The following is a 15,821-nucleotide window of genomic DNA, read 5'->3' as shown; positions in this document are numbered from 1 at the left end:
AACCTTGGCATGCGGCTCACTGGTGGATCTCTGTTTACAGGCTGCCAGTTTTAACTGTCCCAAGCAGACATTCTAATTTTATTTATAAGTAGGTTCAGCATGTGTTTGTATCCTTCATGAAACTGAGAGCATGTTACTAGTCAAAACTAAGTATAGAAACAAGACACCAAACACTTCTGCTGCTTGGACAAAACAGTTGTACTTCACGCTACGTATTTTCATATGCTCATTGGGTTTTGGAGAAGGCACATAAGGATATATGCACAGACACATTATTTGATCACTCATAAATATTACTTTAATACCTCCATATTCGCCTTTAAACTTTCCTCATTTAGACTTCATTTTTCTTTGCTGAATGAAACTTGACATCAGGATGAGATCACCAGATTTCCCCATTTCATCTGAGCTCCAGAATGAGTAACTGATTTCAAAGGATAATTCCCTGGAGCAGCGAGGCCAATGAGTTCTTCAGATCAAAGGTCAGCGAAGCTCAAAGAGGATAATTTCTGGCATACAGTACTTAAACTCTCTCAAGGAGTGTACTGCAAGATGTATCCCCTCCTTCCCCAATAGCTGAACTCTTGTTTTTTGAGAGGACTAATTTGTCAGAGCACCTTTTTCCTCTGTTACATAAATTATACATTAAAGTGAAAGCTTCCTATCTGAACACACATACTGTACATCCAGAAAGGTTATTAAACGTGCCAGTGGAAGGGCTGTTCCTGAAACCAGAAGGTAGGTCTGTGCCATTGGCATTGTTCCTCTCTGAAGCACCACATGGCCTCGAGAGCTCTGGTGCTCCTTGCACACACCAGTAGCTTTTAGTGCAGTGGAAAAGCAAGTGGAGTATGTCCTGCATTATGCTAAGGAAAAAAAAAAAAAAAAAAAAAGAGAGAGAGACATAGAGTTTTGGTGCAGGGAACAGTTACCTTTTGCAAGATCTGCTCCTCAGTGCCTGAGATCAATGTTTGGGATGCTGTCCCCTCATGGATAAAAGACCACTGTAAAAATCTTTTGAACATTATATACCTTTATACCTTTAAAAGCATTTGTGATAAGGTAGGTGTATTTTTTTTTTCAAATAGTTGTCTACTGTTCCAACAAAGCTAAGGGTCATACCAGCCCAACTTTCATTTATTTCACGGTCACTGGAGCCAGACTTTGAGGGATTGCAAAAGTCCCTCACACAAATATTTCTGTCAGCTTACTTAGATTTGTCAATGTGAGGAACTGGTCACTGGTACAAAGGAGCCACTCAAAGTCTAGAGCATGTTTAATAGTTATGAAGAACCACTGTTCATGTGACTAGTTGTTATGAAGGACTTTTTATTTCTTCTTGGTTTTGGAACGAAGCAACAGGGCTGACCTAAGGTGGATAACCAAATACTGTCTTTTTTGTGTTATGGTGGGTTGTGTGTGTGTGTGTGTGGCCTTAGCTTTGAATTTCCAGAAATGTGGAGTGGTATTTATGGTCAACGTGAATATAAAACGGATGGCCTTCAGATATACTTCAGAGTTCTGCATTGTAAGTAATATTTGTTATGTGTCTTCATTATGGTAAGCACTATACAAAACCAAACAATCTCTGCTCATCCAGTACTACTACACTAAATGGGCAAGGAAAGAAACTGCCATGAAGTGAGCTTTCTTTTTCTTCAGCTGGCCTTCCTGCTTTGCTCAGGTTTGGTATAGGGAATTCTGACACAGCCTGGAGTAGAGATCAAAGTCTATTATTACTGTGTGGGTATGGGTATGGTAGAGTCCATGTCTACTTGCATTTGTACAAGGCAAATTACATGTCCGTGTCTGGAAGCTGGCTTTAGTATAAACTCCGCAACTGCAGGTAAATATTGAAGTTAAGAAATTCCAAAGGTTCGTGTTTCTGCCTCATTCCCCCTTTTCCTTACTGGTTCTTTTATAGGATGCTACAGTTCTGAAGACCAAAACCAGTAATGCAAGTGTTAAATTTAAGCAAAGAAATGAGCCCAGAAAATGTGACACATTGCAATGTGGCAGTGTGACTGCTGTGGCAGAAACCTTAGCTTTTAGAATTTCTGAGAGTATAAAATTATGGGAAAGTGAGGAGTTTTTTGTTTGTTTGTAGCTAATTGTTCTATTTTTATCTGTGAAAAAATATTGAAAATTGTCTAATGTAAATGTCTTAATTTTTAGCATGTTAGTGCTTTGCTTTCCTGGGAGGGTGCTTGGGAGGTACCTCAGTAGTGCCACACATCAGCTGAACCACAGAGTAAACGGAGTTTGAAATGGCTTATCCTGACCTGGAGGGAATCATGTCTTTCTATTTTTAAGGAATTTCAGTTTACTGAACTGGCACTTATATGAGATCTTACTTACCAAGGCATCCCTAAGAAACATAGCATTAGAATAAAGCATTTGGGTAAATGCAGATGTTGCAGCACAAGAGAAAAATGCTGACTTTTAGGCCTAAATTCTTGTAATGCCTTTTATTTTGGGGGAAGAAGGCAGGATTACTGCTATGGCTAATGAAGTATGGGCATAGCATTGTTGGCAGAATCATAAGGATGCAAAAAAAAACATATCTGAAAAGTCTGAGAGTAGGGTTAAAAATCCGTGTGCATTTTCATACATCTGATGAAAATAATTCTATATTCATAGTTAGGATTTCATCATGTATGGTCCTGAGTGCCTCTGTAGGAGCCTAAGCTATTAAGTTCTTGGGCATTTTTCTGTTAATCTGCATAAGAAGTATATATGTCTTGCCGATATGTTGTTATATGATGTGCTGTGATCTATTTCTGATGTTAGTATTTTGATGTTCTTTATGAGTACTACTGATTTATGGAAGTATAAATGTTTTAACTTGAAATTTAGGTGAAATACACTTTTTCATGCATATAAAAAAAAAAAAAAAAAACCACAGTTTTAATCATTTTGGCAGGTTAGTGTTACCTTTTAGGAAGGTCATAAGGTTTGTGTGTATTTGAAGAGGGTAGCTGGAACAGAATGGGGACTTCATTTCAGCTTCATTATTCCCTGCTGGTGAATGCAATATGCTTTTGCAATATGTCACATACTTTCAATATTTTGCAAAATGATTCAACTTATTTACAGTAACAGTTCTGCTGACTTATATTTTCATAACAGTTTGTTTGAACCTCCTGTGACTCTAGTGATATTTGTAGAAGAGGCTGTGTACTAAAAGCTGTTGGTAGATTGTCTGCTGAAATTATCCCAGATGTGAAGTGAACACAAAAGCAAATCAAGTATAATGATCCTCTCATACAAGTTTGCTGAAATCAGTTTCACCCTATATATGAAGACAAATTTGCAAATATAAGACTGCTTTGACATTTCCTTATAAGTGTTTAATCTTAAATATATTTTTGCAGTGGCTTTGCCTCCAGAGAAGACAGATGGAGTTTGCAGTGGAGATGAAAAGAAAGCAGAAAAAGAAAATGACACACGCACAGGTTCCAAGAAGCAACTAAAATTTGAAGTAAGTCCTCTGTATTCTGAAGTTACACTGTGCTGACATAATTAAGGTAGAATAATAACTTGTGGATCAAATAGTGCCTTCTGATGCATGTTTATATCTTCTTCCAATTGTAATAGGTAAAGTATAAGTGGCACAAGTCAGTGTCTTACTATTGGTGGTGGTGTTCCTTTAGACTAGTTTTATTTCCAGGTTTGGAGCAGATCAGATTATGATGACTCCTTGGTAGGCTCTGAAATGTATAGTAAGAAGAGATGTTCATTGTAACCCTCTATCCTTTCAGAAATAATTTATTATGCTATCTATGAAGTTATCAAATCTTTAAATTGGCTTTTGTGGACTATTTCTTATGGTTGTATAGAAGATACTTGTGAAAGCTTCCTTAGCCATCAGATTTCTGTGCCTGGGCCTGCAAAGTGAAACATCCCTTGTATACTGCAGTGGAAATCCATCAGATGGCAGGAGAAAAAGGATCCTGGGGGGTAATAAGTTGGATGGTCTGTTCTCTTGCATACTTAAAGATAATAATAATAATAGTCATAAAACTGCCAGACATTGTGTGCAGTTGACAGGTTTTGTTTGTATAGAGAGTGATTTAATAAATATGAGTATTGAAACATGCTGTCATCCAGGTAGAGCGTTGTCTGTCTTGGTGAACAGAAAGATACTCTGGCACTGGCAAGAAACAGCACGAATTTTCATCTCTGCACTCCAGCAGATGTAGCAGGCTTCTACCTTTCAGCGCTGTCAGCCTGTCACAGTAATGAGCTTTGCGTTCCTCAATTGTTATTTAAAAGACCACGCAGCCACCTTGCAGCATGGCTTGCGTGTTCATTTCCTTCTCTAGAGCAGGCTTAGCAGTCTGGTGCAATTTATTTTTTTACTGTTTTAAGGCTGATTAAAAGGAGGTACTTTTCCCATAGGCAGTTCAGGCGTCACTAGGTGCTTGTGTGCCTTCTGGAGGGAGGTGACTTTCCCTGCCTTTTCTTGCACAGCAGTAACTCTTTTTCTAGGCACATTTTATATTCTCCCTTGAATAGCAGAGATTTGCAGACAGGAAAGGCATGATAAATTGCAATTAACAGTGCCTTGATATTAGAACGTTGGAGGACACCTGTCAACATGTTTCGTGCCCAGTGTAGCTGGAACTGCACCGCAGCGGCAGAGTCTGTGTTTGTTCCCAAGTAGTTCTTGGCATGCCATAAAGGTTAGCACTTGGTACCAGGCTCTATGACTAATGCAGGGAAGATTGCCATAGCTCTTAACTAAGCAGAGCACATCCTCACATAAAGATGTTATGTTAGGCGTTGTGGGACAGGGAAGGATTAATGTGTGGCAAGGAACCAAGTATTGATATTTTTTCCCCTTGTTCTACAACTGAAGGTTTTCCAACTATGGCAGGTAGGGGCTGAGAGATCGGTAAACGTTTAAAAGGTATAAAAGAATTAGAAAGGCGAGAGTCGAGACAGGAGTCTAAATGTGAGGTGAACGCCATCCGGCTTTTAAAGGTGCTGGGAATGTTTGTGTAATCCGAAGCGGTGTTTCCACAGTGGAGCGTGGGGCACTTGGCAGCTTTCAGCCGGGCTTGTTACAAGTGAGGGAAGACTGCCTTTGAACTCAGCAGGGGACAGGGGGGACCGGGAACTGCTGTAGGGAATTGGTTTCAAGTCAGAAGATCAACCAGGTATTTTGAGCTCTGTCATGCTGAAGCTATTTGGAGCTGTTTATTTTACTTGCATACAGTGGCTTTCATTTAATTGCACTGTAACTTTTCTGTTTCGCCTTGTTGTGGCTCAGGATTATTCTGACTGCACAGGTCTTGAGAAGAAGCAAACAATTTGCACCCAGGTGTCTGGAGTCAGTCGAAGTGCATCCTTTGTTCTTGACTGAAGGCTCGGTTTTGGTTTGGCGATTTTTTCCTGTAACAAATTGCTTCTTCCAGGCTTTCCCCAGCTCACACTCCCCAGCAGAAACCCAGTTAGAATCAGGACAAGGCTCCGCTCCCAGGTCGCTGCTCCCTGCCAGCTCCGTGGTGTCGGGCCACACCAAGCAGCAACCTGTGGTGTGGGCAGCCAGCATCTGCAGCCAGGACGGGTCTCGAGGGGGGATTTGTGCCGTGTGCCCATTTCGTGTTTGTGACTACTCCTGGTGCTGTGGTCTGCTGCCTCATGCTGTGAGCCTGTTTCTGTTATCTTTCTCTTCCTGAGTTGAGCTGAGTTTTCTTTCTCACTTTTTAGGGAGAAATCTTACTGTGTTCCAACAGCTTCAGGGAGTAGTTTTCTTGTACCTTTTTGTGTTTTCTACAATGCAGTAGAAAGCATCTCACAGATTGCCAGCAGCCTGGCCCAAAGGAGTTAGGATTATCATGTTATTATGATGAGACATCTTCAGTGGGGTGGACAGACGCCCCCCGGGACATATCCTGAAGCTTCCTCCCATGAGGGAGGGAGGAAGGAAGGAAAGAAGAAAGCAAGCAGCCTCCTTCTACAGTCTCCTCTGCAAACAGGCCTTTTGCTTTAGGTAATCAGCTGCTCTTTGCATGTTTCTTAGGAATTGCAATGTGATGTGTCTGTAGAGGAAGATAACAGGCAAGAATGGACCTTCACACTGTATGACTTTGATAACAACGGAAGAGTCACACGCGAGGTAAGCGAAGTGCAGCTGCCGCTTTGTGTGCAGCGTTTGCTAACAAGAGAAGTGTTTTATAACAGGAACATTTTTTCTTCTATGAAATAGAGGTGTCCTGCCAACTTAAACAGCAGTTTCCATGGACCCTTCCCTCCTAGAAACAATCCCACCAGTAGTTTACTGTTTTCAGATGAATTGTACCACTTTTAAGCCGGTTGTTGTTTAATATCTGGGATTAGCCTTTTAAAAAATAGTACTGGCTTTTGAGGGGGGAAATATCTGAAACAACTGAACAACTAAACACATTGTCAAAATAAACCCCGGGAAATGTATATTGTTCTGGCTTCTATCCTGCTTTTCAGAGTTAAGCTAACCAAATAGCAAAGTTGCTTTCTGAAATTCTTTCCATGTAGGACTAACTATACTGTTCTGTTGTTTTCAGGAATATTAGGCTGATCTCTGCTTTCTTTAGTCTTTACTCTTTAAGTATAAATAGTGTTGATGATACTTGCTGCAGGACCACAGTGAATGCCTGTCAAAGCACACCTGTGTGTGTTTTTATTTTAATTGGGATGTCTTCAAGTTGTATTTTCTGTCCAAATAAGAAGTGAAATAACAGGATGTATACATTAGCGTACAGTCCATTTTCACAACTATTTCTATCTGGACAGAATGCAAGTTCTAGAGGAGTGTCTCTTATTAAGATTTACCACAATATGCTGTCATTGATTTTTGGTGAAACGTTTACTGCCTTCCATGCCTTCAGCTAATCAGCCGAAAAATGACAGTTTCTGCCTTTGTGGGCTATTACACTCGTATCTATGGAAGTCACTAAGAACTGATGGGAAGGTGTAGGGTACATACTGAAAGTGTAGTGACATTAGACCACTAAATGAGGGCAGACATTTCTCCTAGAAGACTGAAGCAAATATCTTTCAACAATTCTGAACAAATTGCCAAATGGTGGTTCAAGGTTTTTAACATGTGTTTGAGCATCATTTCTAGGCTTCATACAAGGCAATAGGCAGATGAAAATTTACAGGCCAACCCCAGAGTTTCCAATGGGAACAGAAGCTGGAGAGAGAGGGGACAAGGAGGAGGGGAAAAAAAGCTCTGTGAACATAGGAGGAACTGACACCAGAAAAATTAAGTAACTTGCCTGAAGTCTCACAAGAACCCAGTGGCAGATTGAACCCAGATCTTTTGAGACCCAAGGCTAAGTCTTCATTACAAGATTATGTTGACTTTCAAGAATGGGGAGGGAGAAATGGATGGACAACAAAACACAACAGAACCCAAACCCACACACATGGGTGTCCTTTATATGCAGGCATGGAGTTCCCAGTAATGTTAGTGGGAGTTCTGTGTGGTGAACGTAACAAGAATATGCTTTTAAGTATGTATACAATAATTATTTGTGATTATGTGGTACACCAAAGGGCTTAATTTGACTGTACTTAGAGAACATGTTACAGCCAAATTCTACTTCTCCCTGGTACAAGAGCAGACTGCAGCTTAACTGAAACCCAATCTGTGCGGGGATTGAAAATTATACTACCCTGAGGTCTGGAGGTTGCTATGTTCAGGTTTGAACCTGTGCCAAAAAAAATTCTTTTAACCAAGGGACCAAATAAGTTGATAATTTTCAGCTCTTTACATGTGACCAAAGATAGTAATAATACTATACACCATTGCAGAGTTTTCCAGTTGTGTTACTTCTTTTGCAAGCTGTTCCAATGTCATTTGTATAAAACATCTTGTTGGTTTTCCTTTGTTGAATCCAGATGCAATTTGAGTTGTTTGTGCAAGAATAATGAATGATAGCTCATAGATGATGTTGGCCACAAAAGAGGATTTTCTGTCTCTTCATATGATGTAGAATTTCTCATTCCATTAGGCTCTGAGACACTGGCAGTCAACACAGTGGGCTTGGTCCTGTAGTCTGTTAAACAGTTCTGCTCCTGATCCAGCAAAGGGCTTAACAATGGCGATGTTAAAAATGTGAATAGTTTCAATTAAAATGAATGGGACACATGCTTTGAGTTAAGTGTGAGGCACATTGCTGGATCAGCGACAGAACGGACGTCTAAGAGGGCTGAATTGTACTAGTGCAACTAGGAGTTTACTAAAGTTTACTGAAGTAAACTGAAGTTTACTAAAAACATTCAGTAAACTGAAATGCTTTCAGAACTGGTCAGCTTTTCTAAACAAAGGTCCTGTATTCTGTTGAGAAAAGCTTAGTGTGGACCTTTTCCTCCTCCTTTGAAAATTTCACTTGACTGTTGTCGATTTACAGCTGGATGAAATGAGTGAGATGAATTTTCTTAAGTCAGTTTTCTATCTGTAGATTTTGTAGTGCTTTAAAAAGAGAAGTCAGCGTTATCATCCTTGTTTTTCACGTTGGAAAAGTGAGACGCTGGAAAAGGAAGTGACTTGCCCACTCACATCCATTTCATTTGATTCAAATTCATTGTTAGACTTCATGTTTAGAGAGTTTCTAAATGAATGCACAGTATAAAATCAAGTTTGTAAGGCATGTAGGTGGGGTGCAATTTTGCAAGTGGACTTAGTGCTTTATTCGTTAAAATGTTTGAAAATTGTAAATAAGATATGGATTTAGTTACTGGAAAAAATTCCCTTGGGTTTTACACAATGACAAATCACTGCAAGAGCATTCAAATTCCATCTTAGTGAAATTTCTTCTGGATCTTAACAACATCTTCAGAACTTAATACTGCTTTGATTTTCTCCTAGACTCTGTATGACTTACTCCCTAGTCCTTATAATTAGAAATTCAGATCTAGTCATGCTTCTTGAAGGGATACACCCATTATGAAAGCATAAGTATTGGGATAGCAAATTAGAAAATTAGCATTAGTGTCTTTTCTTAAAATACTGCTTTTTCTGTCATAGAAGATGACTGTTTTTCATTCCTTTTGGTGTAGTAGCAGATAACTTTTCCTGCTCTACTATGTATATTACAAAATTTGGCTAATAATGTTTCCCTTCGTTTCATAGGCCGTAAGAGGACAATTCATTATGTACTGCAGGCCTTTTTAGAACTGACAGCTGCACTGTAATTATCTTCATACGGATATTTGTAATCAGACTTGAAACTTGGATAATTTAACTAATGTGTTTTGATCCATGAGGTTTTATATTGAGCTCTCTGAATGTAATTATACTTCATAAACACCAGCCATTTTTGTGCAATCAGTTCTTTCTTGGAAAATTTAGTTTCTTTGGTGAGTGGCTGAATAGAAATAAGCACACACAAAGTTGTCAGGAGTATTAAAAAAATAATGGTGTGAGGGGATTTCTTCTATTCTGGTTGTTGAATAGATAGCAAGCAAAGCTGCTTTCAGTTTCCAAATAAGAATGATTCAAAAATTTACATGATCAAACAAAGCTGATGTTGCAGTAAAAACATCCTGCTGCATGTAAAAATCAGACTACAAAGGAAGTACAGATAAGACATTTGTACTTTTCTTTTTCTGAGGGAAAGGTAATGAACTGGTATTGATGTTTCTCTTCATGCATTTTTAATGCTAAAAATGTTCTTTGTATCTTACATTAAATGCACATTTTTTTCTTGTGTGTTTCCTATCTTTTTTTTTTTTGATAGTTTTGCTTGTATTTTCTTATGAGTGAAAAGGTATGAGGTTATTTCTGCATTCAGAACTCAGCACCAAATCTTTGATTTGGAGAAGGATACCAACTTCTCTGGGGCTAGCATTTATCAGCCTGACCCTTGACTTGAAAGTTTCTGTTTTTCATTTGGCACTATTGCATTAACTCATGATAAAGAAGCACCAACAGAACCAACAGAGCCATGGGTATCTGTATTGGAGGGACCGTCATAAAAGCCGTTAGATGTGGTGGGTTTGCATGAGAAAGAAATATTAAGACTTTACTTATTTTTTTGGTTTTGAGTTGAGTCAAAGGCATCTTTCCCAGACATGTTGTAAAGAAGCAAATTGATTTGTTCCTCTCAGTGTTATTAGAATCATTTGTATAGTTACCTTTTTCTCTTTTTTTTTTTTTTTTGTGTGTGTGTGTGTGTGTGTGTGTGTGTGCGTGCAAATACCCCATTCTGTTAAATGGAGCTGTAAGTTCAGCTGTAAAAGCCTCTTAGTTTCCTCTCCAGAATCTCTAGTTTGCTAACTAGTCCTATGATGATAAGCTACACTAATACTGGGGTAATATTCATTAGAAACAAAAAATAACTTCCTGCAATAGGGACTTTCTCAGCAACATGAGTTCTGTAAGGAATTATGAATGCTTAAATGTAAGGAATGTAAGTTACTTAAATGTAACTTGCGTTTGTTCTTTTTTGTGGACCCACTACTTTCTCTGAAGGTTCTAAATTCCTGCTGATCTCTTACTTGAGATCTGTAAAGAATTCTGCAGAGAAATGCGTGAGTGCAACATGCACGTGTGGCCTATACTGTACGTTTTTAAATATTTCTAATGCAAGAATTTCTGGCAATCTGTTAAAGTTGCTCCTTGTAATATGCTTTTTTTTTGTACTGACTGCTCGATAAAATAGGATGTGAAAAACATAAAGATTAACACTGTTAAATACTTCAGCCCTGGAAAAAACAACTGTAGCATTCAACAAGCAAGACACAATTAAATCTGGGTATGGCATTTGCTGGCTGGATACTACAGAACAAAAGCCTTTGTTTTTCTCTTTGTGGAAAAATATCATAGTTTCAGTTTTCTTACTTGATTAAAATAGCTATCCCACAGAAATTCTGTGCACTAGAAACCTTTCAGAACTCATTTGGATTCATATAGCTGAATTCCTCACTAAATATAATCAACTTGCTATAAAGGAGATAAACCTTTATTTTCTTGCTATTTTTTCTCTTTACCCATTCAGAATAGAATTTTAAAACTCCACAATGATTTTTAAATAGAAATGGTTTAAAAGTTCATTTAAGGGTAAAAGTCATATATTTGGGAAAATGGGAAGCACTAAGAAAAATCCCTTCTTTATTTTTCATGTAAAAAGGAGGGACATTTGAGAAGTGTGGGATGGAACTTTGTAGAGGAAGTGCCGAGCAGTCTTAAGCACAGTAGTTGTAGAATCACCCAACTAGAAATACATTGTGTGGACAAGTTGGATTCTTTCACAGGTGATCTCTGCGATGTGCTGGCTGGTGTACCACAGGAGAGGAAAATTGAACTGGTTTTTGTTCTTGATTCTTGACAATGAATTTCTTGAGGATGGTGAAATGCCTAAGCTGGTGGGTTTAAGCAGTCCTTTAAGGAATTTAAATACAGATAATGTTCAGTGGGACAGCTTTCAAGGGGAGCATAAATCACCCCAGTCTCCTGTCAGGCTACTGGAGGATGAAGATTCTTTGAGGTGTAAATATAGGCAGAGCTGTAAAATACAGTTTTTGTAACATTGTAATGGTCTAGTGCTACTAATTTGGCCAGAAGCCATTCCCATTGTTAGCTGCCAAAAAGGGCCGCGAGAAGGTAGTTTTAGTCACAGATTGAAACTCATTGGCAAAGACAGTTTCATTCCTACCCGATCAGTGCCTTAAGGAATTTGGATGTGAAGCAATAACTGGACAGCAACATGAGGTTCAAGCTGCCTTGCAGCCGGTGCCTACTCCACCAGGACTTTGATAGATGATAGAGAAGTGAATGGCCCAAGCAGACTTGTTTGACCAAACCAGAACCGTCAGTTCGCTAGGATTTCCAACCCCAAATTAGGACCACAAGTAAATGAATCCTATAATAAAAATGTTATTGTTGGTATTTAAAAGATCAACATAAGCATTAAGTGGTTACTTAAGGATATCCCTAACCTCGATCTTGGTATATATCCAGTCTGACGACCACGGTTATTCAGTGCCAAAATGCAAAGCAGCTCAGATTGTCATGGAAGAAGCTGGGTATTAAACATGTAACAAAATGTAGAGGCAGCAGGGCATAAGGACATAAGGGGTCTGAATACCTTTTGCAGCTCTGAAACTTCTTGGTGCCTGGACATTAATTTGGGTTAATTCAGGCCCATCTGGCTGAGAAGTGCAAGTTGTCCTGACGTGATGTGTGTGTACGCATATTTCTGACTTGCCAAGTATGTGTCATAAGCGCTGCTTCTGGCCTTCCCTGACAGCATTTGGGAGTACTTCTAAAACTGCTGAGTCAAGTGGCTTGAAAGACCCTCACAGAGCAAAAGGGACAGATTGTATGACAGGTAGCGAGTTAAACCTCATCACTAGAAAAACCTGACTTAAAAGGACAGTGGGAGTTATGACTGCACGTCTTTGCCAACTGAAGTAAACAAGTAGATGATCAGCTTGTGCAAACATCTGGCCTAGCTGAAAAAAGGGGAGGGGGAGAGGTTACTGTGAATGAAGGAGTTGATAATAACCTGTTGATAGTCATCTTGAAGAAAGATGCCCTGTTGGATAACCAACAGTTGTTAAGGAATGTATGGGAAAGGCTCCTTTCACTGAAGTGGTGAGTGTGTGAAGCCCTGTTAAAAATAAATGTGGTGCCTAAGTATTCTGCCAAAAGGGAAGGCTTGTTTTGTGGAGGTGTAGGATTATAGCACAGGCTTCTAGAACATTATTTATGGAGGGTATATAGAACAACACGTGTTTGTCTATGTTCTTGCTTGGTTGTTTTTTTTCTTACAGATGAAATAAAAATCCAGCCCTTCGAGCTGACTGTCAGATATGGCTGTGTCTATTTAGAGGTCTGGCTAGGTTTCAAATGAGGGTGGAAGTGTGAAAAGTGAGATGTGTTAAAGAGCTGTGACGTGACTACCAGATTGTCACTGAGCAGTCTTTTCCTCATTCAGCCTTTAGACAGTGGTTCTTGTCAAGGGGATGGGAAGTGGCTATTGGTGTGACAGTAACAGCCCATTTATAGAGACTCTTGTGGCAGTGGTAGAAAACGTACTTCAGATTGTGCTTTTTATGAATGTTACCTTCATTTCACATATCTGGAGAAATTTCGGAGTGCAGGGAAGTTAGAAAAGGGTACGTGTTAAGACAAAGTCTGGATCCTCTAAGATTTAGTTATTCATTCTGCCTATTGACCTGGAAGATCACTTACTGTAAAATCGTTTGTCCCGGCCATAACATCAGTATTTCCCTAAATTCTGTGTGAGCAGAAAGCTAGTTAGATACGAGGAATGTGTGATACATTGGCTACTGAAGTGGCATTTCTGCTGGGGCCCATTAGGGCAAACTGAACTTTGAACTGCCAGTGTTCTGGGAATGATCCCTAGCAAAGGAAGATCGTGGAGATTTTGTGTTTTTATAGACCTGACTCTTAATCCTCAGAACCAGCTATATTTAACAAAGAATGATTTAGAGATTTCCTCTGTGCTTTCAAACATGTGGAAAGTGCTTCACTATTACGACAGATCAAGGAATAGGAAGACCAGCATTGAGAGCTTCTTGATTGTACATTGAATGGGATCCTTACAGCCTTCAGTAACCAGAATGCCTTGTCCTTAAGCTGGTGCCCAGAATAAATTTAGGTGGAATTTGTCTGGGGAGGGGTACTGAGCCAAGAGATCTCCTGTTCATCGGGGCAGTTTAAGGTAGTACCCTGTTTGAGCCTGCCTGGAATAGATAAATGTGAGAGAGCTCAGCTGCTGAACAGGGAGAGCTGCAGTGTTTCTTCTGTTTGAAACAATCAGCTTATAAAAACTGGCTAGTGTTCTTCCTGATACAGTTAGACGTGTAAGCATTTCTTCATGCCCCATTGCCTTCAAAGACATTTGTGAAGAACGTTCTGAAATAGACCGGAATGAGTACTTTCTGCTGTTCAGAAATGTAAGTGTAGAATTGGTATGAATTTTGCAAAGTAAGCTAGACCAGGGTAAAGATTTGGTAGAGTGACATTTAGACTATTTCCAAACCTGAGGTTTACAGTTCTGTCACATCACTTACTAGTTTTCTTCTATTTAATCAACTAGTTAGTTATGCAAGGAAAAAAAAAAAAAGGTAGTAGTAAGGTTTCATTGGAGATGTAAAGTCCAATATTTTCCTTACTTTCCATATTTGACTTGGCCAAGTGAATCGCAGTGTGAATAATTATCCCTGGGTTCATTTTCACATTATTGTATATTTTTGTGTTTCAATCCAACTTTAGGATATTACCAGCTTGCTTCATACCATCTATGAGGTAGTTGATGCATCAGTAAACCATTCTCCTAGTTCCAGTAAAACCCTGCGAGTGAAACTTACTGTGGCACCAGATGGCAGCCAGAAGAAAAAGAGTATCTTGTTAAATCATACTGGTAAGGATGTGCACGCAACCGTTGGAAAAAAATGTGAAAAATTTTCAGGGGCTCTTAAAAATCCATCTTTGTATTTTGTCAAAACAAATAAATATATACTTCAGGCAAATACTTGTGTGGGTATTTTAAACCTCATGAATCTGTTTTAAGATCTCAGGTGCAAAGCTACCTACCCTTTCTTCTATGTATGTTAAACAAATTAGGGTTCCCTCTCCTGATTGACTTTTTCCTCTTGGCAGCAGCAAGAACCCATGCGTTGTGCAATTGCATTTGCATACCGTGAGGCAGATTTAAGGCCTTTCCTATTTGTACTACTTTAACTTTGATATTACAATGCTCAGCTTGTGTCAAAACAGGTATAGCAGTAAAAAAAAAATGCTTCTTGCAAGTGCATAGTTATTGCTAGTGCTGGATAAGAATAAACAATTAAGCATAACTGAACTATATGAGTCTGCGCATGAAAATCAAACATTTTTCTATACTGGAAGAGTTTGCCGTTATGAAATGGCTTATGATGTGATGGCTTATTCACTTTTTCACTCTAATAACAGCTATATCAGCATAATTGTTTCAGTAGGTTTAGTAGTACTAAATTCAATATTTACAGTATTTAATGTAGTACTTCAATAGAAAATATGGGCACCTTATCCAGAAGGAGAGCCCTGGCATCTCATTTTTAATATATACATCCACTCAGTCAAGTGCAGACATAAGCAAATTTTCACTGCTGGAAAGCTGTGTCATGCCTTAGTACCGCACTGAGCTCCACGCTACCGAGCCCTCCTGAGGGACGAGTATAGCAGTGTGAATGTGGCTCCGTTTAACCTACCACATGGCTTTGAGCCCAACCCTGATTAATGTTCTACAGCCAAGGTTATGTCTGCCTAAAATCTGCCCTGTGGACAAAAGCACTTTTAAGAAGGTTACATGAAAGGATACATTACATCTTGATCTATGGACAAGAAAAAATGTATTTGCCATGTAGCACATTAATTATACTGATTGGCAAGGACAGTGATGTGAGAATATGTACTTCTTGTTGGCAGATTTGCAGAGTGCCAGGCATAGAGCTGAAAGCAAAACCAATGAAGAATTAAGAAGCTCTGAAAAGAAGCAGCGGGCTTCTCTAAGGTAAGGGAAAAGAGCCCTGTCTCCTGAGAAGCACAGTGTAGCTTTGAGGAATCCCCAACTATTAATTAATTTTTATTTATTTAAAATTATGTTAAAAATGAGGACATTAGAAGATTTTTCTCCATGGAACAGGCAGCAGATTCCATAGCTGGATACTTCATATAAGAAAAAGCAGCAACAACCTTTTAATTGCATTCTAGGATTTTATTTATTTATTTTTTTTAAGAAAACTGTGGTCCATGTTAGGTTTTCTTCTGTTGGCTCTTCAGGGTACAGCATCTGTTTAGATAGAGTCTGCAAGTCCAA

General features: G+C 39.0%; 1 protein-coding gene across 2 annotated transcripts in view; it reads left to right on the top strand.

Annotated features, from left to right (window-relative positions):
* NKD1 (NKD inhibitor of WNT signaling pathway 1) overlaps positions 1-15,821 on the top strand; it is a 112,015-nt gene that overhangs the window by 83,662 nt on the left and 12,532 nt on the right. Inside the window, exons 5-8 of one of the 2 annotated variants that reach the window (XM_035336568.1) lie at positions 3,375-3,481; positions 6,029-6,124; positions 14,237-14,384; positions 15,431-15,515. In XM_035336568.1, coding sequence (XP_035192459.1) covers positions 3,375-3,481; positions 6,029-6,124; positions 14,237-14,384; positions 15,431-15,515 — 436 coding nt within the window. The remainder of the gene's footprint in view (positions 1-3,374; positions 3,482-6,028; positions 6,125-14,236; positions 14,385-15,430; positions 15,516-15,821) is intronic. The other variant, XM_035336569.1, reaches the window with a different exon arrangement.

This window comes from Oxyura jamaicensis, chromosome 11 (assembly GCF_011077185.1).
Source record: "Oxyura jamaicensis isolate SHBP4307 breed ruddy duck chromosome 11, BPBGC_Ojam_1.0, whole genome shotgun sequence".
In the NCBI taxonomy this organism is placed as follows: Eukaryota; Metazoa; Chordata; class Aves; order Anseriformes; family Anatidae; genus Oxyura; species Oxyura jamaicensis.
This window is presented reverse-complemented; position numbering and strand designations above follow the sequence as displayed.